General features: G+C 34.9%; 1 protein-coding gene across 1 annotated transcript; it reads left to right on the forward strand.

The window, feature by feature from the left end:
• Positions 1 to 926: 926 nt before the first annotated feature.
• LOC125406241 (UDP-glucuronosyltransferase 2A2) lies at positions 927 to 23,831 on the forward strand. Its single transcript, XM_048443106.3, has 7 exons — positions 927 to 1,641; positions 8,161 to 8,790; positions 17,270 to 17,418; positions 19,049 to 19,180; positions 20,567 to 20,654; positions 21,166 to 21,385; positions 23,310 to 23,831. Exons 1-7 carry the CDS (start codon positions 927 to 929, stop codon positions 23,587 to 23,589), a joined length of 2,214 nt encoding a protein of 737 aa, XP_048299063.1. The 3' UTR covers positions 23,590 to 23,831.
• Positions 23,832 to 24,306: the final 475 nt, after the last annotated feature.

Here is a 24,306-nt window from a genome sequence, read left to right on the forward strand (position 1 = left end):
CAACTCATGAACAAATGTCCAGTCCAGTGAACTATTTATTATAGCTATTTTAAAGATTATATTTATGGGACGGTGGATGAGGCTGGCATCAGCAGGCAAAAATAAGTGGAATAAGATCAACTCTTTTAAAAATGTGAAAAGAAAAGAAAGAGATTAATATATGTGACCTATTCTCCAATGTCTTCCATATCAGCAAGTGTGAAAGGCTGTGTGTGATGTCTGACAGCTGTCACTGCCCTGTGTTAGCTTGTTTTTCAACAAGACTTTGTCAGATTGTTCTTGAATAAGCAAACCTCTCAACTAGAAACTGTTTTCCAGAGCATTGTTCACCATCCATTATGTACCTTTAGTACATATTTTGTTCATCTACTTATAAAATTTTTTTCAGAAGTTAACAAGTCTCTCAAATGTGTGAGAAAAGTATTTATAGATGTACCATATATGTTTCACTTTCACATTATTATGCTTCTGTCATAAACATAATTATACAATTAAAGCAAAAGTTTTAGCATTAATAATGTAATGATATGAATGCACTACAGTAAAATAAATAAACAAATAAAACTTACTGTTAGTGTTCTTACACTGGCCCTTTTAATTGACATTATCTAGACTTGAATATAGAGTTTAAGAGTACATGGAGTTGATTTGTTTAAGGAGAAAATTGTCAACAAGTAGGGTATATAAACAAGGGTCGAGAGATCAAATTTGGAAGGGTCAAAAGGTAGGAATCACATTGAAAGATAGGACGCTTTGCTTTAAGCCTGAGTCCATAAAATATGTATCTATCTAATAACACTTAAAAGAGAGAGAATTATTAAAAATATCAATTGTTTAAAAAATATGGAGTCACATTTTTTATTTTTTTTGCTAGAAAAGTGAAGAAATTTGTTCAGCATCTTCAGAAGTCTACAACAAACGACATCATGTTGAGCAACGTTTTGCTGTGGTCTCTTCAGATAAGTCTCCTAGGGATGAGTCTTGGCGGGAATGTTCTCATCTGGCCAATGGAAGGCAGTCACTGGCTAAATATTAAGATAATAATAGATGAACTCATAAGAAAAGAGCACAATGTGACTGTCCTTGTTGCCTCCGGTGCACTTTACATCACGCCGTCAACTAGTCCATCTCTGACATTTGAAATATATCCAGTGTCCTTTCGCAAGGAAAAAATAGAAAGTGTGATCAAGGATTTTGTTTTGACATGGCTGGAAAACAGGCCATCTCCTTCAACTATCTGGACCTTCTATAAGAAGATGACCAGAGTCATTGAGGACTTCCATATGGTATCCAGAGGGATTTGTGATGGCGTTCTTAAAAATGAAAAGCTGATGGCAAAGCTGGCGAAAGGGAAATTTGAAGTTCTGTTATCGGACCCAGTATTTCCTTGTGGCGATATCGTAGCTTTAAAACTGGGAATTCCGTTTATCTATTCCTTACGCTTCTCTCCTGCCTCTACAGTGGAAAAACACTGTGGAAAGGTCCCATTCCCTTCTTCCTATGTTCCTGCAATTTTGTCAGAGCTCACAGACCAGATGTCTTTCACTGACCGAGTAAGAAACTTCATCTCCTACCGAATGCAGGACTACATGTTCGAAACTCTGTGGAAGCCATGGGATTCCTATTATAGTAAAGCTTTAGGTATGTAGACATTCTAGCTCTATTATTTAAATATAAACATGGCTTCAGTAAGTTCTTCTTTGTGTAAATCTATAATTTCAAGTTTGTATAGCAGTTCACTCGTATACCCACATGGAAGAAGGAAAGAATATTTTTAAACAAACATTGGCTGTAGATTATGGGACCAATTTACTAATTTTATGGATTTAATGTTTCAACCACTATATAAATAAAGTTTTTGAGAAATAATTTGGTTGCTAAAAAAGATTAAATCTTATTTAGAATTTATATGGGATTAAAATTTGCCTAGAAATTTTAGTCTTTTGTAGATACATCTGGAAGAAATTACATATTTCATAAGCCTTTTGTTGTATTGATTGCCATCTACAAAAATATCCTTATTATACATAGAGTCTCCAACTAGTGCTTAATAACAACTAAGATAAAAGTCAAAGACATTTGAAAGCTTTATTTGTTGTACACAGCTAAAGTAAAAACACAAAATGAAATATCTAATTATTTTACTTAATTACTTAAATGCAATATAGATTTTATTTGGTGAGTAATTGCAAATCTAGTGTTATAAAACATGTATATTGCTTACATTAATGTGTCCATAGTTAGTCTAAAAGTCAAATAGTCTTTGCTCTTCTCTCACTTTTTTCTGAGGTTTGTTATATTCACTAACAATGGATTTCCTAATATTCACCAGGCACTGGCTTAGTTTACAGATTGTTATTTGAATGATGTAAAGCCAGAGGCATTATGTTTATGAAGGGAGTAATCTATTAGTTATGCAGGAAGATACAGAAATAGGGTAGAGGAGATAGACTTTGCTTGAATAATCAAAAGTGAGTACCATCCTGAAAAACTTTTAGATTTCACCAGGAAGCTGTTAAATAGCAAATATTTGTCTCCCTGAAAAGCAATCATTGGACTGGAAATTGTGCCTAAACTGGAAACCAAAATTAGCATAATATATTCTGATTATTATATGTGATTTACTATTAGTATATATTCTGGTTATTACATGTGATTTACTATTAGTGTAGATCAATTTGAGAAATGGGGGATATGAGAAAAATGGTAGAGATGACATCGTTGTTAATTCAGTGTGTGTGTGTGTGTGTGTGTGTGTGTGTGTTTGTACACGTGTGTGTGTGTGTGAGAGAGTGGTGGCCTATGTACACATGCGTGACAGTGGGTGCCTGTTCATGCCAGATGTAAGAGGATGATGTGGGGGTTTTCTGTCCTGTCATTCTCTGCCTTATTCCTTTCAGAATTTATCACTGAAGTGAACACTTCCCTAAACAGCCAAGTTTTTCACTGTTCTAGGGTTACAGACATATGTGGCCATACTCATGATTGTTTTCACGTGAGTGCTGGATTTTGAACTCAGGTCTTCACTCTTCTGCACTGAGTGCTCTTTCCTACTGAACCATCTCTCTAGGTCCTCAATATATGTTTTAATAGTCTTTGTAAGTTATACTAAGTATTTCAGCTTGGAATTGTTTAGAGGGATTTGTTTTGACAAAAGAAGAACATATGTTTTATTGAAAATAGCTGGACATGCAGAGGGTGAGTGGAGAGCCTTGGTCTTTGCTACTTCCTCACTCCAGGAGCATTAGCAAGCCATTCTCAGCTTTACACTCATAGTTCTCATGATTACTACCTATCACACCTGTGAGATTAGCCTTCCTCAGGAGGAAGTTTCAGAATCACAGAGCCCATTGTTCTTTGTTTTTAAGTTAATGCTGATTATAGAATCACACTATTCTAGACTCAGGGCAGGAGAGACTAATCTTTCTTACCAGTTTGTTCATGAGAAAACAATGAGGGTTTATGTAGATGTTCTTGATATACTGCATCATATTGCTAATTGAATTACCCTCTTCTGACTCAAAATGCCTATATAAGTTTGTTTCTTACCAAGACATAGTTACCTGGTTATCTGAGCGACATGAACACTCATTTTTAAAAAGATCAGGTAAGAATAAAAAAATGCTGACATGCTGGAGTAAGTACCTCATTTTGTGCAATATATCATTGATGTAGAGCAGTAATAAGAATGATGCCGGCAATGGGTTCGGATCTCCTTCCAAAGGGTCATTGAAATTATCATCTGTTTTCCCCCCCTGTTCTAATGCAAGTTTTGTAATGACCCCAAAGACATTCAGGTCTCAAATTGTCACAACTGAGAAAACAAATAAACCAAATTTCCCAGAGATTACTTCTCTGTGAAAGAATGTAATGAGAACCACAGAGTGGGTTCTTAATCTCTGGTAATTACTAGCTATTGGATCTTACAATGTCAAAATTAAACATTTTTCCAAATCATGACTATTCCATTAAAACTCATGGATCTGTATTGATAGTAGCTAACAATAGTTAACTTATCCTGTTACTAGGTGTGTATATATATAGATAGATAGATAGATAGATAGATAGATAGATAGATATACATATATAATCACATAACTTTGTTATTTCACTTCTGAGCAAGAAAAATCATTATTACAGATAACAATATTGAGATTTCAAAATATCAGGTATGTTAAAGTAAAATCATGTACTAATAACTTAAATAATGTTCAAATAAATCTCCTGTGTCTTCTTATTTTAGTATTTTGTTGTAATTTGTTTTTGATAACTTAATACACTATTACTGTCTCTATATCGCCTTCCCCTCATTTACCTTTCTACTTTTCCCACATTCCCCCCTCCTTCCCAGTCATGATTTCTTTGTCAATTATTATTGTTACATGCATATGCAATATATGTATTTATAGATGTATAAAGTTCGCTGAGTCCATTTAGCATTGCTTATGTGTGCAAGTGTCCAGAGCTCAGTACTTGGGGTTTACAAACCAAGGCAGGAGCTTTTTACTGAAGGAGACTGGTTCTCCCTCATTTGGGAGCTGTTAGCCACCTGTAGCTATTTATCTGGGAGGGGGGACCATATTGAATTCTCCCCATCTATATTGTCATGTCAACTGATGCCATTATTCTGCTCTTATTTAGGTAACCATATTGGTGAGATTTCATGGATGCATTTTCCCTGTTGTGTCTAGGTACAATGTCAAGCAGCAGGGGTCCTGAATTCCTTGCTCTTACCTTCCCACCTCCTCTTCTCTTATTTTCACTGAGGCTTAGTTGTAGAGAGTATTGTAGTTATATCAGTTGAAGTTGGACTATCTCAACATAATAAACTCATGGACAACATCATCCTAAATGGCAAAAACACAAAACAAAGCCTACTAAAATCCCTGTCTTTTCAATGTTGTGCTTGAAGCCCTAGCTATATCAATAAGACACAGGCAGGAAATTAAAAGACCACAAATAGGAAAACAAGTCAAGTTATCCCTATTTGCAGATGATATTATAAGAGATCCCCAAAATTCCATCAGAAAACCCAAAATGATCAATAGATTCAGCATGAAGATATAAATAGACTTACAAATATAAGTAGCCATATATAGTGTGTAGTACCCACCAATAACAAGAATGCTGAAAAAGAAATCATGGAAGACTATTATTCATAGTAGCTTCAAAAATATATCAAAGAAACTTGACCTAGGAGCTGAAAGAATTCTGCAATGAAAGCTTTGAATATCTGATGGAAGAGATCGAAGAAAACACTAGAAGATGAAAAGATTCCCCATGATCATGGATCAGTAGAATTAATATTGTAAAAAAGACCATGCTACCAAGAGCAACTTACAGATTCAGTGCAATCCTAATTGAAATCCCCATGACACTCCTTTCAGAAATAGGAAAAATAAAACAAAGCTAGATTAAAACTCATATGAAATCACAAAAGACCCTGAATAGCCAAAATAATCTTAATCAAAATGGAATATGCTGAGGGATTACAATACCAGACTCCAGAACTTTTTCATCCAATTTAAATTTAAGATAAAAATTATCAGGTATTTAACATAGTTTTATTTGAACATTCTTAGATATTTTCTTTTAGTTTTTTTGACAACTCTAATTCTGTCTTTTAGCTATTCTTAATTTGCTGCATGAAGATTAATTACCCATGTTGTTGCTATGCCATTCACTATTCCTTAAGGAATATAGCTCTCTGGGGCTTTCTGATCTCTGAGATCTGTTGTCTGGGATATCTTTTCTAGCTCTAAGATACTGCTGTAAACAATCTCTAGCTGAAAATAAGAAAAAGGGTCTACATGTTTCAAATATGATTGTTTAAACTTAAAACAGGTAAATTTTGTTTATTTTATGATATTTTCAAAAACGCCACCAAAATTTTGCAATATTTCAAAGAGAAAATAATACAGATACTGCATAATAGTAGAATATATAAAATCCAATATGCATTAATATAAGTTTTATGATCTGACCACTAAAAGACAAGCAGGAATTTGAAGGAGCATCTTTTGTATATTTAGGATAATATATTATAAGTAATTATATAGTATAGTATTATGTTTAAAAATTAACTGAGAAATTTAAAATATCAACAAAACTATTTTAACTAAACACTGTATTCAGATGTTTATTTGAACCAGGTTCTCATGGAGACTAATTAATTAATGTAAAAGAAAGATTTGGAAATCAATAAGTAATTTTATCTATCCAAGTTTCACTTTCATTATAAAATCAGATAGATTTGATACAAATTATTCTCTTTCCATTTATGGAAATTTAATTCCTATGAACAACCATAAATAAAATGTACTTACATTATTTTAATTTATAATTGTGAAATATTTTGGTAGTATATGAAACTAGGGATCAAAATACATCAGAAGCCTAAGGCAATTCTCATGAAGATAAAGTCTTTACCATCCAAGTATAATTTCTAAATAAATGCATGCATCTGTTGATAACTAAATGTAGTATTTCTTTATCTTAGCATAATAAAATTATTTTATTGCCTAGCAAGGATCATTTAAAACTCAAATACTGACACTGAAAATATCCTGTTTTAAACTCCCAAGTAATTTAGTGGTGCTGCTAATGACACTCTCTATGGACACCAATATGAGATATTTCACACTCTCATCTGGCTTCTTCTGTGTTTCAAAACTGAATTGACTGCAAAGTACTACAGTAGTTTCCAAACTGAAGCTATCGCCTCAGAAATTATAAAAATCACAGTTCTAACAGTGCATCATTCCCGGTTTTTCTTTCTCCTTCTTCGTGGTCCTTCAGTTACTGAAGAACCTGAAATTTCAGGATTCAAGAGAAACTGATTGTGAAGTAATGTTGCATGCTAAATGTCCATATTTCAGCTTTGCTTTTTATCCTCTTGATTATATTATTTGTTATCATGGCTCTGTTTAGTAGCATCGTGATAAGTCTGACATTCCAAAGTTATGTAACTGCCTTTGCTGGGTTCAGATTGGTTCAGAATTTCAAGTGTTACCTCTAAACCCATCTCAAAAGCTAGATCACTAATTTAATCACTGGACTCTTTAATCTGCTAACTTGGAAACTTTTATAGACAGTTAAGATCTTATATAGTGTCATTCCTCTGAGAGAAGCAGCCTTTATGGTAGCTTTACAGAGACTGTTAACTTAAAAAGCAATCTAATAAATTAGTTCTGTTGTCTTTCATTTACACCCAAGAAAAGTGAGGCTGAGAGGTGCAGATAATTCTCCAGCATCTTCAAATCTTCAAAGGATATAATGCCTTTGGTTGGGGCTCACTGTACTCCTAGCTTCCTCTTGTGTAGTCTCCTACAAAGAGGTAAAACAGACCCTATTTCAACAACCTTCAAGGAACTGTGTTTTGAATTGTTTTAAATGTTGCCTTATGGAGAAAAAGGAAAGCCTGTAATAAGGAAGTGAGAAGCAATTGTAAATAACTCAGAGTAAAAGGGGCATCCTCTACACAATGTTTACTAGTGTACCACACTATCCAATCAATCTAAAACTTATAAAAGTAGTTGTTGGGGGAAATAGCCAATAAATAGAAGTTTTACCAGCTTTCTTCCTGAATGTGTATGAGAATGCAGGTTTGGCAGTGAGTCAAATAAAGTTATGAATATACTCCAAGTTGGATGACTTTGTCATATTAGTTTCAGGACTCAATTACAGTTCTCAATGAAGTGAAGGAGATAATGTTTGGCATCCAATGGTGGAGAATCTAAAATTATAATGTATACAGATAGCTTATAATGAGGACACATGATATTACAAAGTGGATCTGGCATCAGAGAACACACAGGCACACATATTTCATAACTTCTTTTCATTACACTTGGGCTAGATTTCTTTTCTACCCACACTATAATCATGTTGATACATATTAAGTTCAGTTACACAAGTTCCTTCTTAACTTATATAACAGTTGATCTATGAATGGGTGTAGCTAGATTATCATATTCAATATTATTTTAGCTGAAATATACTTAAATACATTGAACTTTTCTTTTTAATTTTAAAAGTCCCGCAGTAGACAGTTTCCAACAGTGGATGCCACCATGATTAAGAAGTTTTCCCAGCTCTATGTTTTTCATTTGGCTCTGGCTGAAATTGTCCTCAGCGGGAATGTGCTAATTTGGCCTACAGATGGCAGCCATTGGTTAAATATTAAAATCCTCCTTGAAGAATTGATTCAACGAAATCACAGTGTGACTGTACTGGCTACATCAGAAACTTTATTCATCAATTCCAGTCCTGATGACTTTATGAACTTTGAAGAGATTCCAGTTTCCTACAAGAAAAGCAATATAGATGAAATAATTGAACACATGATAGCCCTGTGGCTAGACCACAGGCCAACACCTCTCACCATGTGGACATTCTACAAAGAACTAGGAAAGCTCCTTGAGACTTTCTATCAAGTAAACATTCAGATCTGTGATGGTGTACTAAACAATCCCACACTAATGTCAAGACTTCAGAACCGTGGCTTTGATGTGTTAATAGCCGACCCAGTAACAATTTGTGGCGACCTGGTTGCTCTGAAATTGGGAATTCCGTTTGTGTATACATTGCGCTTCTCTCCAGCCTTTACAGTGGAGAGGCACTGTGGGAAAATCCCAGCACCTATTTCTTATGTACCTGCAGCCCTGTCAGAGCTCACTGACCAGATGTCCTTTGGTGAAAGGGTTAAGAACACCATATCTTATCCTCTGCAGGACTATATATTTCAGTCCTACTGGGGAAGATGGGATTCATACTACAGCAGAGTTCTAGGTGAGTCTCAACATCTGTGTCATAATGACCCCAGGTGCCTTCGTTCTTATTCATTCAGCAAAAGTTATCCACCCGCTGTGTGAGCCACAATTGAGTGAATGTACATGGTATATCTGTACAAGTCTTTAATTATTGTTTTTGTTTAAGAAAATTCTTCAAAGAATGTTGTAGTAGTGTTGATTTATATGCAGTTTTCTTCCTCTGGAATGAAAATATTCTTATTTAGTCAGTAGCTTTACAATGTTCAAATCAACATTCAAATATTAATACATTTTCCTTTACTAAGGTAAATTATGACATACCCACAAAACAAAATGGAAAACATTATGATAACATATAATCTCTCCATTCTTCAGTCTTTCTTTATCTGCAAAAAAAAATACATTAGAAATCATAAAAGTCTATCATTGGAAAACCAACATTTACATGCTAGTCTGCTGCTTGCTATTTGCCCTAAGCATCTCAGGAGGGCTAGCCATCTCTAATCACAATGCATCTCTATCTCCCATGTTTCTAAAGCCTTTGGGCCTTAAAGTTTTCTTTTGAAAATCAATCAGATAAAATGTCAACCGAGAAAGTCAGTTCTAGATGGTTGTTTATATTACTGCTCCTCGTGATGCTCATGAAATTTTCTCCCATATTTTCTTTCTTTCCTGATGTCTTTTCTCCAGATATGTTAGTGCTCAGGGGGATTAATTAGTTCACATCTTAATACTGAATGCTGCCAGTGTGGCATTTTCTTTCAGAAGTTAGGTGCAAAACATCCTCACACACACTTTACACTCTTTTCTACCTCCCTCTATTTTTTCTTTTTCTTCCCTACCTCTTGTTTCATTTGTATAAAGGAATATTAACTGAATATAAAATAGGTACCTAATAATTTCCTACATAGAACAAATATAAAAAATTACAGCTTACATTCAAAATTACATTATATGTAATACTATATATGAATAAACATTTAAGGCTGAATATACTTTAGACTATACTCTTCATTAACTCTTCAATGTCAGAGCCATAATTACATTTCCATGAAAAGCTGTACCTAAAATTAATTAATTCATATCTGCAAAAGAAAGGGTAGTACCATAGCTTAGTATGTAAAATATCGACTTTGCAAGCATGACACTTGCAATACCTGTTCCCTGGAGTACTGCTGGTCACCCAGTCGAGTTCATTTGGCAAGTTACTGAGAGATCCCCTAACACCACTGACATTAAAACGTAAATAACACCAGAGAAATGACATCTGAGGTTGGCATCATGTATATGTACACAGACAGACGTAGACAGAGCAGTACATGACTTCTCATGTACATACAGAGAGGTAAGCAGAGACAATGGTGACCTTATATACACATACATAGAGTTGCAAGCAGAGACAATAAGGCTTTCTATGTACATACACAGAGATACATAGAGAAGTAGAGAATGACTAGAAGGAAAAGCATCATTTGGACATTATAGGACACCTACACTGATGAGCTCACTCTGACTGCAACAATAGGGACAAAGCCTGTGCTAGCCAAAGCTGTACCAAATCTGAGCTGCTGACAGGACCTAGTCTGAAATCCCAGCCATAATCCAGAGCTATTGGCAATTATTGGCTGCTAGAAAGGGAGTTTTCTCTGAGAGTGTAATAACTCTACAAGTTCCGCTGGAAGACTATGCATTTAAGTATATTAAGTCAATACAAATTTATCTTTAAGGATTTAAAAAAAACAAAACAGGACAAAAGGTTGGGTGAGTATGGAAGAGGATGGATCTGTAAAGAGTTGGTTAAAGGGTAAAAATGACCAAGGCAGATTACATGAGACTCTCAAAGAACACACTCATACACTAGGTGGGAGGTACTTCTTAGTGGAGCCCAGAAGGATTAATGAGAATTTTGATGTCTTCGAATGTACTAAACGGATAAATTCTAGTCTTTCTTGAATAACTGAAAGCTTTAGCCACAAACCATATGGGGTTAGGTGAAAATATTTCTAAAACTGCTCTTGTCCTGTGTGGGAAAAGTAAAATTTAAAAAGAAAAAAAAATCCCAGAGCATGTGGCCTCTGGTATGACCTAAGTCTTTCCTCTTAAAGAAGTCATAAGAATAGTACAACGCCCATGACAGCCTTTGTAAATAGAGATTTTGCAGCTTACTTTACCTGATAATGATCTAGATTTACAAATCCGAACATTTGAGAAATTGTTTGCTAAATACTTAAGTCCATTGTTTTCCTCAAGTTACCAAATTTCTTATTCTACTTCCTTCTCTGTGTATCTGTGCCATGGTGTGCAGGTGGAGGTTGTAAAGCCACAGTTTGTGTAGGGCATCTCCTTCTCTGCCAAGCAAATCCTGGGGATTGAATTCTTATCCTTTAGCTTGGTGGCAAGTACCTTTGCCCACTGAGTCATATCACTAAACATCTCTGAACAGGAAATATTTCAGTAGGAATACAGTGTCCAAAACTGGTACTATATAATGACTTCCCTTAGCAATTGTGTAATTTTACAGTGTTATAAATACCCAGGGTGAATAAGCTGATAGTGAAAGAAAAGAACTACATTATTTTTATATTATTATTCTGAACACAAGAGACTTCATAAACCATTCCCTTCCTACAGTTTCCATTATAATGTTATTCTTCTATTCCTTAGGGGAGTAGAAAAGTTGGACTGTGGTTAGAGACTACACTTATGTTTTCAGGAGACAGAGTTGAGCACAAGGACACAGCCTAGCGAACTCATTCATAAGCCTGTATCGTGTGTCAGTGGGATTGTAGATCTTAAAGATGAAGTGATTAGTCACTTTATACACCTAACAGCCAAGGGAGTAAGAGTATCAGGGGTATGACAAGCATGATTGTGCATTTCCAGGAGTGCACGTAGCAGTTCTTCTTCCTTATGCTGATCTGTGCTCCTTGTCGTCCAGAGTGACTACTCTCTCTCCTCTGCAAACATTTCAGCCATGATGATTCTGTGCTTTGACATAACCAGGATCCCATCACCCCAAAATCAATGTCGCACCCTGAAATCAGATTTTAGTCTCCCAAAGTTAACTAACTAAACTTATTAACTTCATATATTACTTAGCAAATAAATTTTATCACGGCAACAGATTATATAACAAAGCAAGAGTTTAAAGAAGGGAAGACTTTTAAATTCATAAGAAATTAAGGCATCTTTAAATTTTGTTATCAAATTATTTATCTTATCCTTAAATCACATTTTTAATTTCTCTGTGCATCATTTCTTCATTTTTAAGACTGGTTTATTCAGATAGATTCTGTTAAGGAATCATTAGACATGTTGATTACCTTAAAAATACTTCCACAAATGAAAATAATAACAAAGTGGCTGATGTGATTACTTAGTCAATGATGGGATAGCTGTACAAATATGAGGGTTTGATACCGATCCTTGAATCCACACTCCTAATATCATAGCACTAAAGGTAGAGACACTTGGAACCATGGAGTTTGTTAGGACACAAAAACAATTTAAATGTCTGCTGGTAAATCATGGGCATATATAATTATGGATTGTGTCTCAGGAAAAAATATCAATAACCCTTAAAAAAGAAATTATGGTATTGTAACTCATAGATTGATATTGGTACATGTTGTAATTTATGTAATAGATTTCACACAGATGGATAAAATTATATAATACCATATATAGTTAAATATAAAGTAGTCAAAATTACAGAGGAATAATGAGATATAATGATTTGTGGGAGCTAGACATGCTAGGAATAAGAAGGTATCAGGTTAAGGTCCAAATGTCCAATTGCAAAATGAGTGAGTCTTTGATACATACATACATACATAGATGTGTGTATGTGTGTGTGTCTGTGTATACCACAAAGTAACAGCTGACTGTAATGCATTGTACACCATAACATTTTGCTAAGGACACATATCTTTAAGTTTCCTTTAATACAGACAATGATAATATTCTTCAAATAATAATAAAGACAAGAGGAAACTGTTTGAAGTAGTGGATATATTCCAACTCACATTGCTATGATGGCTGCATAGCTTCAAACCAATCAAACTGAACACTCATAGGAATCTTATTATTTATAAAATGTTTCACAAAAAGTAAGTGTTAAAGCTTAAAGTAAGTTTTATCAAATGTGTTGTAAACAAACATTATGAGATAAAATAATAATGTCTGAAATACCTTCTTTAAGCCTAGTGCCATTGGTTTATGAAATTATATTTTTATAAGAACCCTCCTTCTAATCTTGAGTTGATTTAAGTGGGATACAGATATTTTATATTTTTCAACATTGCTGGTTTTATTTATTCATGTTTGGATAGATGTTTGTATCCATAAATGATTATAGACTTTGAGTATATAGAATATCAAATATTTTAGGCTGACCTCTCCTGTTGTAGCTAAAGTTCCATACCTGTTAGAGATGTTTCTTTCTTGATTCAGCCCGGTAAAAAATCAACAAGACTCATTACTTATAAGTCTGTTAGAGAAATATATGCACTGAAGCATATTTGTGTAGTGCTCTCTTTGCAAATGATTCTGTTCACTGTTTCAGTGTTCATAAATTTTATGATAAATGTACCATGGTCAGAAAATATAGATTTTACAGCCCTATTTGTTCATGAGGATTGAAGAAGTAAATATGTATCACCTTGTGGTGATATAGGTTTCTCACTATTGAAGATAATGTTTAGACATAAGGAGATGATAAATATATTTACTTGTGCAGTCAATCCTTGCTTTGTCCTACACAAATGCCTGAACACCATAAGAAATGAAAATGGGCAGTAAGAATACCTATCTTTTAGATTCCATCTCCCAATAAAGTGAAACCCTAATCTATGAAGAAAATATTGATTTTAAAGTTTAAACTCTGAAAGTAAGAGGTGAGCCTGAAATATTTTCTGAAATTTAGCAATGAGAGAAACAATGTCATATAGAGGAGAAACCAATGTGAAAAAAGAAAAAAATTAGAATATAACTTAAATAATTGTAATACGTGAATAGAATATAAAATGAAATAAATCAATAGAAATATACACAAATTGAAGAAGCTAGCTCCCACTAAATTCAAATTCATAAATATAACAATAAGAAAAATAAATTTATGCTTATTTATTTGATGTGAAACTATATTACTAGCATTTGATAGTAACCAACTCATACTAATATTGACCAATAGGCATATATATTTAAATTATCTAATTTCATGAGTAAAGGATTTATAGGTGCTATACATAAACAATAACTGACAGATTTCTCTCCTTTTTGTGCATTTATAAGTCTGGAAGTTAATGTTTGACTTGCTTCATACTTAAATTGCCACTTCAATTGAATAGATGCTCACCCTCTGCAGAGTAGGGTGAGGAGACACAGCAGTGATCTTTCAGAAATGAATCATGACAGTTTTGTTGCTGTGCTTCCCTCGTGGCTCTGCCGTGGCTCTGCCATGGCTCTGCCGTGGCTCTGTTGTGGCTCTGCCGTGGCTCTGCCATGGCTCTGCCGTGGCTCTGTTGTGGCTCTGCTGTGGCTCAGTTAGCTGTCCTCCTGCTGTGTCTCTGCTGAGGCTCTGTTATGGATGTGTTGTGTCTCTGCCATGACTCAGCTGTACTTCTGCTGTGGCCCTGCTGTGCTTCTGCTGTGGTCTGTTGTGCTTCTACAGTGGCTCTTCTGTGACTCAGTTGTGCTTCTGCTGTGGCTCAGCTACACTTCTGTTCTGGCTCTGCAGATTATAGTTTCTTTGACAAGACCCTGGAGTGCATCTAGGATATGAACCATTGACTCAACCTGAAGCCTCTTCTCAATAGGCTCATGGAGAGAAGACAGACATGACATTTCTGTCTTATCAGACTATTCTCCCAGATCACAACACATCAAGCGTTCTGCACTGGACTTCGAAAGAATCCCTATGCCCTGTGAGAGCAAGATCACCGAATATTCCCTATGTGAGCTTACAGATCTAGCTTGAAAGCAATGCCAATTTTGACACTTTGCAAGCAGCAGGACAACTGCAACATATCTTTTTTCCAGCAACTGGGACATGTGAAGTTCTCAGCAGACTGCTCTGTCATACCATGAAACATAATAGATGTTATTTAAAAACATAAAGCTACAAGTGAATGTCAATTAAATAGAAAATGCCTTTTATCACAATTTTTTGTTCTCTATTTTGACAATTTCGTATATTGTGATTATTGAATTTTATGTGGTTAACTTTTTTATGTATCTGGATAAATCTTAGCACAGTTTATGACTTTTAGAAATTTATTTCTCTTATTTTTATGACTAATATATTATTATATCATTTTCACATTTCCCTTTTGTACTTAAATCCCTTCCATATATGTGCTTCTAATCTCTTTCATCACCTATTTTTCATTAATTATAGCATACACATATGTATATGTTTGTGCGTGTTGCATTTCTAAATACATAAATACAGTCTGCTTGATTTGTATGTTACTTGAATATATGTTCAGGGCTGAAAACTCGGTAAGCCCCTGGTATCCTCCTGTCTGGGAAAGACTATTTCTGCTACTTTCAGCATTACTGACAGTTCTTTGTGAATGGTTGAGGCCTCCAGGTCTTTCCCTATCCACTTAGGCATGCAAGTCTATGGTTGTTGTTCCTGTTCAGGCCCTGTGTGAGCACTCTTGTTGATAAGATTTACAGTGCAGCTTTCTGATACTACTAGGATCTGCAATTTCACAGCAAACTCCCTCATCCTTTGGCTCATACAATCTTTTTGCAATCTTAGTACATTAAAAGTGTAATTACTAAATTATTTACTAACAAGCATAAATATTCAATCAAATTTTCTTTACTTTTTATGGGCTTTATACTTATAACCATGAATCACTGCTTGGGTATATGTGTGCATGCCTGTGATGCTATGTGTGGATGTCTGTGAAGGCTGGAGGGCAGTGACCGATTTCTCTTAATGCTCTCACCTTAATTATTAAGATAGATTTTCAATGAGGTTCAATTCTGATTTGGCTAGTCTAGTTATAAAATGAGTTCTAGGTATTCATTTCTCTGTAAATCCACAGAACTGAGATTACAGGCATGGGTTACTGACAGCTTTTTATTGAACACTAAGAATATAAACCCAGAGAATCTTGCTGTGGGACAAGTATGTTACCAACTGTTTCATCTCCAAGATCCATGTATGGCTGCTTTCGTATAGATTCCAGCAACTATTGTAATTGTTATATCAATCATTTAAAACTCTTCTCTTGCAATTGTCTAAAAGGCTAGAAGAAGTACCCATAATGTAGAGCAAGCAAGGGATATAAACACTCTGATGGTGGAGATGTGAGATGGTTTTAATGCACTGCCTGGAAACTCCAAGCTCAGTATCTTTGAGCAATGATTATTTGCTACATAACTATACGATTAGGCTGTGTGACTCCATGCGTGTTTCAAAACAATGCTAAATCGTGGCCATTGAAAGTAATATTACCCTGCCTGCACAAGATCAACAGGTTTATTTAAAAATATTTCATCACATATTTCTTTTCTTACTTGCAGTACATGTTTTCTTTTTGGGTAATATTAGTAATTGTTAATATAGATATCATCTCTAAACAGCTCTTGAAAGTAGTATGTAATATTTTTCTAGTCTCTTTCTTTCTTTATTCCTTTCTTTCTTTCTTTCTCTCTTTCTTTCTCCCTTCCTTCCTTCCTTCCTTCCTTCCTTCCTTCCTTCCTTCCTTTCTTTCTTTCTTTCTTTCTTTCTTTCTTTCTTTCTTTCTTTCTTTCTTTCTTACTTTCTTTCTTTCTGGTTTTTCAAGACAGAGTTTCTTTGTAGCTTTGGAACATGACCTGAAACTCTCGTAGACCAGGCTATCCTCAAACTCACAGAGATCCACCTGCCTCTCCCTCCTGAGTGCTGAGATTAAAAGTATGCACCACCACTGCCTGGCCCATTATTTTTTATTAACAGTAAGTGTTAAGAGAGGAATTGGCAATCCCTATATTTGCATCTCATATCTCAATGTTTATTGTATTGAAAGAATTAATCCAGACTTCCTGATTAAGAAAGTAGTGATAAATCATTTGCATAATGGTACTTGTCTAACATATTGCTGAAAGTGAGACTATGACCCTGTGCACAATAGAAATTTTTTTCCTAGCTAGAGACTGGAGAACAACTGAAGAGTGGCAGCTAGTTTAGAGGATGCAAATAATCTCTCTCCTGCTCCTTACTGGAGAAAATGGATCTTTGTGGAATTCATCCATAATTGTAACTACACTTACATTTTAATTGCTTTATTGTTTGGAGATGGTATTTGCACATTGCCCTTCTTTCACTATTCCTGATTTGGTCCTTTTCCATACTCTCCTTCTCTTTTAAAATATTGGCATGATAAGTATCCTAGAAGACCCAGGTTTTCTTCCCAATAGCTGGTAAGGAAATATAGGATACATTTTTACTTGGCAAACTTGAGTGCAAATTTCCACCATGCAGTATTATGTGTACTCTCCAGGAAGACCCACCACATTATGTGAGACTATGGGGAAAGCTGAGATTTGGCTGATGCGAACATATTGGGACTTTGAATTCCCTCGTCCATATTTACCTAATTTTGAGTTTGTGGGAGGACTGCACTGCAAACCTGCCAAGCCTTTACCTAAGGTAGGTCTATGAAGGGTAAGACCTTAAGGGCTGCATGACATGATAGTTGATTTTCCCTCTGAAGTTAACAGCTTTAAAGCAGAGATGCATTGCTGAGTAGCTCTACTCTGTTAGAACTTATTGCTCTCATCACAATTGCTCTGTTTGAACTATATTGGGTCATTTGAACATGAGAATTTAAGCTTAGATTGGATCTGGAGAAGAATAGAAGTGGTGGGGTGCTGGAAGGAGTGGAGGGAAGAGAAACTATGGTAGGGATGTATTCTATGAGAGAAGAATAAATTTTCAATAAAAATTTAAAAAGAAACTTGTAGCAAATAGGGCCCCTTGTTGTCCCGGCCACCCAGCTAGCTTAACCCCTGAAATAATCACACAGAAACTGTATTCACTTAAACACTGCCTGACCCATTATCTCTAGCCTTTTACTGGCTAACTCTCATATCTTGATTTAACCCATTTCTATAAAATTTGTGTTCACCAGGAAGTTGTATCTTACCGGGAATGATTCAGCATATCTGATTCTGGCAACTAAATGGAGGTTCTCCCTCTCAGCTTTCTTCCTCCCAGAATTCAGTTCTGTCTTCCCTGCCTACCAAAGTTCTGCCCTATCAAAAGGCCAAGGCAGTTTCTTTATTCAACCAATGAAAGCAACGCGTAAGCAAGAAGGACCTCCCAAACCAAGAAACTAAATAGAAAAAGAAAATAAAAGATGTATTAAAATGTCTGTGTTTCTATAGTGTGGATACTGCAGTGGGGAATGGAAAAACCTAACTATGGGTGGATTGCCATGGGACTTTAAAGTCTTCCTCATGTGCCAGACAGAGCTGTAAACAGGGAAACCTTCTCCAACTGTTTGGTAGAGAAACAGTACATAGAAAGTTCTGATGAATTGTTTAGGACTTGATGAGTAAGAGAGGCACATGTGAAGGGCCTTCATAATCAGGCAGGACCTCATACCTTAGTCCTGTGGCTTTAATAGAAAACGTGGTGACCTGTAGTGTCATTACTACTAACCTGTAGTAATGACAGGTATGGAATCTCCAAGAACTGATGATGATGAGATGGCTTTAGGTTTTAGCATAATCTCTTTAAGAAGATAAAGGGATATTTTAGGTGATTGTTAGAGAACATTTCATTTGATCAACAAATAAAATTTGATGCGTATTGAGAATCATCTATATTAAGTAAAAATAAGAAAATGGCTAGACAGATTTAAATATTACAGCAGTTATATAATCATTGCATTAGAATTATTTGGGTTTATCAGGCATGATAATAATTCTAAAGCCTGATTTTCAGGATTTAATTATGTACATTCAAGTAAACAAATGTTGTATTTTCTTTCGGTTAAACTTTGTGAATTACATATCAACTTAAAAAAAGAGGAGCTGTCCCTATTTTCTGGTCTCTTCTGTGGTAATTTGGAGTCACGTTGGTTCTTGTGTATACTTTATGCACTTTTAAAAAGAAACGCTTCCTGGTACAGTTACTATCTGTTTTACATGATATGGGAAAGACAAACATAAAAACTTCTTTGACCTTGAGTTCCATGTTTTGTACATAGAACTGTAAATGAACAAAATCTCACCTAATGAATCTACACAATATCAACATGACATTATGTTTGCAGGAAATGGAAGAATTTGTCCAGAGCTCAGGGGAACATGGTATTGTTGTGTTTTCCTTGGGGTCAATGGTGAAAAACCTGACAGAAGAAAAGGCCAGTCTCATTGCTTCAGCCCTGGCCCAGATTCCTCAGAAGGTCAGTATAACCTCAGATCCTGGAGACCAGAACTTCTTTGGACTGATGGGATAGTGCAAAGGGTAGTGGTGTTTGCTAGAAATCTGAAGCTGAAATCTGTAAGCCACTAAACACAACTAGTGCCGGCTTTCAGTATTACTGATAGAACGTATAAATGATGTTTTATTTGTTCATTTGCTTTATTATACAGTTATTGTGAAGATGTAGACTTCTATAGTCATTTTCTATATAACGGATAGAGAAGAAAACATTAGGCCACTTCTAAAATCATTTGATCTGGACTGACTGACACTGGATATTTGAAATTTGGTTTACCAGCATTCTTTTGAAAAGAAAGAGAGCATACACCCTTCAGAAAGAATTCATACTAAAAACTATATTCCAACTTTTTGAATCCTGTTAAGACAATATAAAAATTTTGGCATTTTCCAAGTAAGAGCATAAGTCTATTATTCTTTCTAAATCAAATATTCTACAATCCAAATGAAAATATTATTTTAAAATATAATTACTTTTATAATTCATGGCACTCAGTTAACCTTAGCATTTATCATTATCATTTTCAATTCAAGTCGCTATTCATTCCTATTCATGGAATAATCTATAATCACTCATGTACTGATTAGTATTCATATGATTGTATAGAGGTAATATGCTTATAAGCACCTTAAAAATTCTATCTTTTATGCCTACACTTGTCTCTTTCTCTTTCTTGTTTATAAATTAAAAACTTGCCTCGTTACTCCAAAAATAAGATTTTAAAAAGTGACATGTAGACATGCCATATCTAGTTCTCCCTCAAAAAAATAAAATCAAACAAAAAATTGAAGAATGGTATAATCATTGAGATAGACATAAAATGGTAATAGAGTAAGATAAGGGAAAAGGGAAGAAAAAGAAGGAAAGGAAAATAAGAAAAGGAGGAGGAAGAAAACATGAAGGAAGCAGGAAGAAAAGATGACGGTAAACAAACACTGGCCTCCAAACGAGAAGCTAACGTCAATCACCAGGAAGTACCACATTCACGAGATAACAGCTTGGGCCACCAGGTTACATGGAATTAGTTAATGCATCTTGCATTTATGTTTGTTTTAATAATTTTCACTCCATATTCTGATTTGCTAAAATATATCTATTTGTGTTCTCATTTATTTCTAACGATAGTTCAGTAATAAATATCAAAATACTAATCTATGCTTAATAGACCAGTAGTAGAAGTCATTAGTTGTTCATAATCCTGCTCAGTGTTTGCAAATGCCCACATCAGTAACCCCCTTCTCAAAAACCACCTAAAGTATGTACACCACTTGTTCCCAATAACTCACTGTCTTAGCACACCCTCAACTTGTGTCTTTACCTATAATATCACAGCATTGTCTTCCACAGGTTTTGTGGCGATACAAAGGAAAGATACCAGCAACTTTAGGATCCAATACGAGGCTGTTCGATTGGATTCCCCAAAATGACCTTCTTGGTGAGACTCTGGGGCTAGAAAAATCTCTATAGTTATGAAAAACGTTAAGCAATTGCTTAGCTTTGAGTAAGTTGACAACATCCAATGATTTTCAATTTTTACATATTACTTCAGGTTTTCCATTTGTGGTAGTACTGGATATTGACCCTAGGGTAGCACCAAGCAAATCAAATGCTCAATACAGCACTTCACATCCAGATTTACGGTGGATGTAAATTGTACAGCTCCAAAGAGTACCCATGCCCAAAAGGATATCTTAAAAATCTCATTGGTTTTCAAGTTTCCATCAGATGTGAGACATTACCACATCATTAACACCCTCCCAGACAATGAAGAGTAAATTTCCCCTGTCTCTGAGAGTGTAATTTTCTGGTGTAGCAAAGTCTCATATGCTCAACATTTATAGAAAATTCTGCCTTATAGTGTAACTCTTCATCCCTTCTACTTTTGAATTTTTGCTAACTAATTAGCCTGAAACCTATACTCACTCCTTCCTTTGTCCTCAAAACAGGACATCCCAAAACCAGAGCTTTTATCACTCATGGTGGAACAAATGGAATATATGAGGCCATTTACCACGGGATCCCTATGGTGGGAGTTCCCATGTTTGCTGATCAGCCTGACAACATTGCTCACATGAAGGCCAAAGGATCAGCTGTGGAGGTGAACATGAACACAATGTCAAGTGCAGATTTTCTCAACGCTGTGAGGACAGTCATTAATGACCCATCGTAAGTGTTGAACCATGTAAAGCCCTGTCTGTCATGGATGGACTGTCCATCATTTTGGAATGTTTCTACAAATTACACATTTTGAATTTAGTTTGGTGTCAAGTAATGAGAGACAAATGTAAGCACTGCTTGTTTCATTTTCAACTACTGGGGTTATATCCTAAAAATTGAAAATAAATCTGCTTTAAAAATCCGGTCAATATACCTTTCAAATGTAATAATATTAGCATGTATTCTTATGTAGTTTTTATTTTATAGACTTAGAAATAAAAAGTTAAGCATTATAAATCATTCAATATCTACAAAATGGAAAAGGTAATGTATTCAACATTAATCATGCATAAATGACTATTAACATGGTGTTCTCAAACATTAATTTCAACATTTACATCTGAGTATTCTATAATTGCATAAACAGTATAAAACTCTCAATTCAGGAACTGAACTTCATGTTAAAAATGTTATTAATTCTTGGAATGAGCTATTGTGTTTCATAAACGTTGACTTTGCAGTCTATCCAACCTCACTGTTATAAAGATTTTAATTGCTGATACATTGATTCATTTTATTAAAAATTAAAGTAGAAAAGTTTATGATTCTTTTCAGCACAACTCCACAGAATGTTCACTAGATTTGTTGCTAGATTTTAAAATCACATAGGCAAGTAAATAGAATAACTACTGTCAGAAAACTCCATCTGCATATTAAAATACATGTCATTTGAAACAACATCACATGAACTCCAACCCTAATGGTACTGCTGTTTTACCTGAGATTGCAAGGGTGTGCTATTTGCATTCAATTCTCTAATTTCACAAGAAGTTAAATGCATGAAAGATTATATATGAATATGTAAATGTTGATTTTAGTTACTTTGAATATTTTTACAGTCAAACTTTGTTTCTATATACAATGTGATGTGTCTAGTATGTGAATAAGTCATTAGCTATCCTGTCTCATTTATAATAAAATTTCAGGGTTTTTGGTATTCATAAAAGTGTTAAAATTGAACATATGTAATTTTAACCTCTAAAATATAATTAAAATTCTCTACTAAAAATCTAAACCAAAAATTTGATTTATAAATATAAAATTATTTACCTAAAATCCATTGGAATGAACATGTAAACTATATTTAGGTAACTACAGTCAATACAACTGAAAAGAAGTAGATATTTTAAATATACTATAAAGACATATATAGATATATTTATATTAATATATGAAATTTTGATCAAACCCATCTCAGACCCTTGCCTTAACTCTTCTCAGATCCATTCCTTCCCATTTCTTGTCTGATTTTTATTTTTAAGTCACTGAGTCCTATTTGTGCTGCACACATACCCATGGATCTGGGTTTATCCACTGGAGCACTGTTAACACACAAGGAGTAAAACCTCTAAAGAAAGACTTTCCCTTCCTTACGAGCCACTACCTGCCCACAGCTCCTCTGCTCTTGTGCACAAAGAAGAACAGATGCAGATAAGACCCCACAGTGGCTCTTGAAAACCCAGGTCCTCTCACTTTTCCCTACTTCCAAGGATGTCTTCTAAGCTAAAAAAGAGCCTCTTCCCTAACCACATTACTTTCCTCATTTCCATGAACGGACTCTGGAACTTTATGCTATGATCAAACCTAAGTGAAATTTATCAATTCTCCTCTAGTTATTGAGAAACTTCAAGGGAAAACACAGGTTGCATTACAGATACTAAGTTCTGTACTTTATATGGTTTGGTTTTGTTTGTTGCTTTGAGATAGTGTCCCTGCCTGGCCTGCCTGGCTCTGGATTCTGTTTGAGCAAAAGTCAAACTGTTAGGTCCTGTGTGTAAAAAATTAAATCTATTAGCTAAACACATCTCACATAAATCACTTTTTAAAAAAATTTAAACACAAAGCAAATGTCTGTTTGTGCTTTTCTTTCAAGTTATAAAGAAAATGCCATGAGATTATCAAGAATCCACCACGACCAGCCAGTAAAGCCCCTGGACAGAGCTGTCTTCTGGATCGAGTTTGTCATGCGCCATAAGGGAGCCAAGCACCTTCGTGTGGCAGCGCATGACCTCAGTTGGTTTCAGTACCACTCGCTGGATGTGATTGCTTTCCTGCTGGCTTGTGTGGCATCGGCTATATTCTTGGTTGCAAAATGTTGTTTGTTTGTATTTCAAAAGTTTGCTAAGACAAGAAAGAAGAAAAAAAGAGACTAGTTCAAGGAAAAGACAATAAAGGTCTCTGGATTTGGTAAAGAACCGAATGGGGTAGCACTAGTACTTAGAGGCACATGGAGTTGTCAATCACCTGTCTTCATCTCATTGCCAAACATCACATTGCTAACCTAGCCATTAGGTAAATTATTTCTAGGATGCAACATAATCACATTCTCCTGAAAGTGCCTCATCTTTTCTTTGTTATTTTAGTGACAGTCCTAGCATTTTCTTATCTTCCTGGCAAAGTGGCACTATTGATTTAAATAAGGTCTTTTCAGGATACCATTTAAAATATAAACCAGATGATAACTAATAGCATTCTGAAATCATGGGAAGGCACATAGAGCATATTGAATTTTATTTAATTATCACACAAAGATCACAAACACAGGTTCTTCTGGACCACACGAATGGAGCACTGACCACAGGGATTAGTGTATCCTGAGAAGATTCATCATTTTATTTAGAAATAAAAGCCAACTCTTGTGATTCTCTGATGTCACTAGTATTAGAGGATGAAGTCAGAACTGTGACAACATATTACCATAGGAAAACTATATATAAAAATTGTTAGTACCTTTAAATCGTGGTTCTATTTTTCTGCTTCTCCCTAAAATGCATAAAAATCATATTGTTCACAATCTATCATCACTATATATAATGAGATATTTCATTTTCTGAAAAAATAAATACTTATATTGAGATTACTGTGTTATT

Source organism: Myodes glareolus, chromosome 8, assembly GCF_982192425.1.
Source record: "Myodes glareolus chromosome 8, mMyoGla1.1, whole genome shotgun sequence".
Taxonomy (NCBI): Eukaryota; Metazoa; Chordata; class Mammalia; order Rodentia; family Cricetidae; genus Myodes; species Myodes glareolus.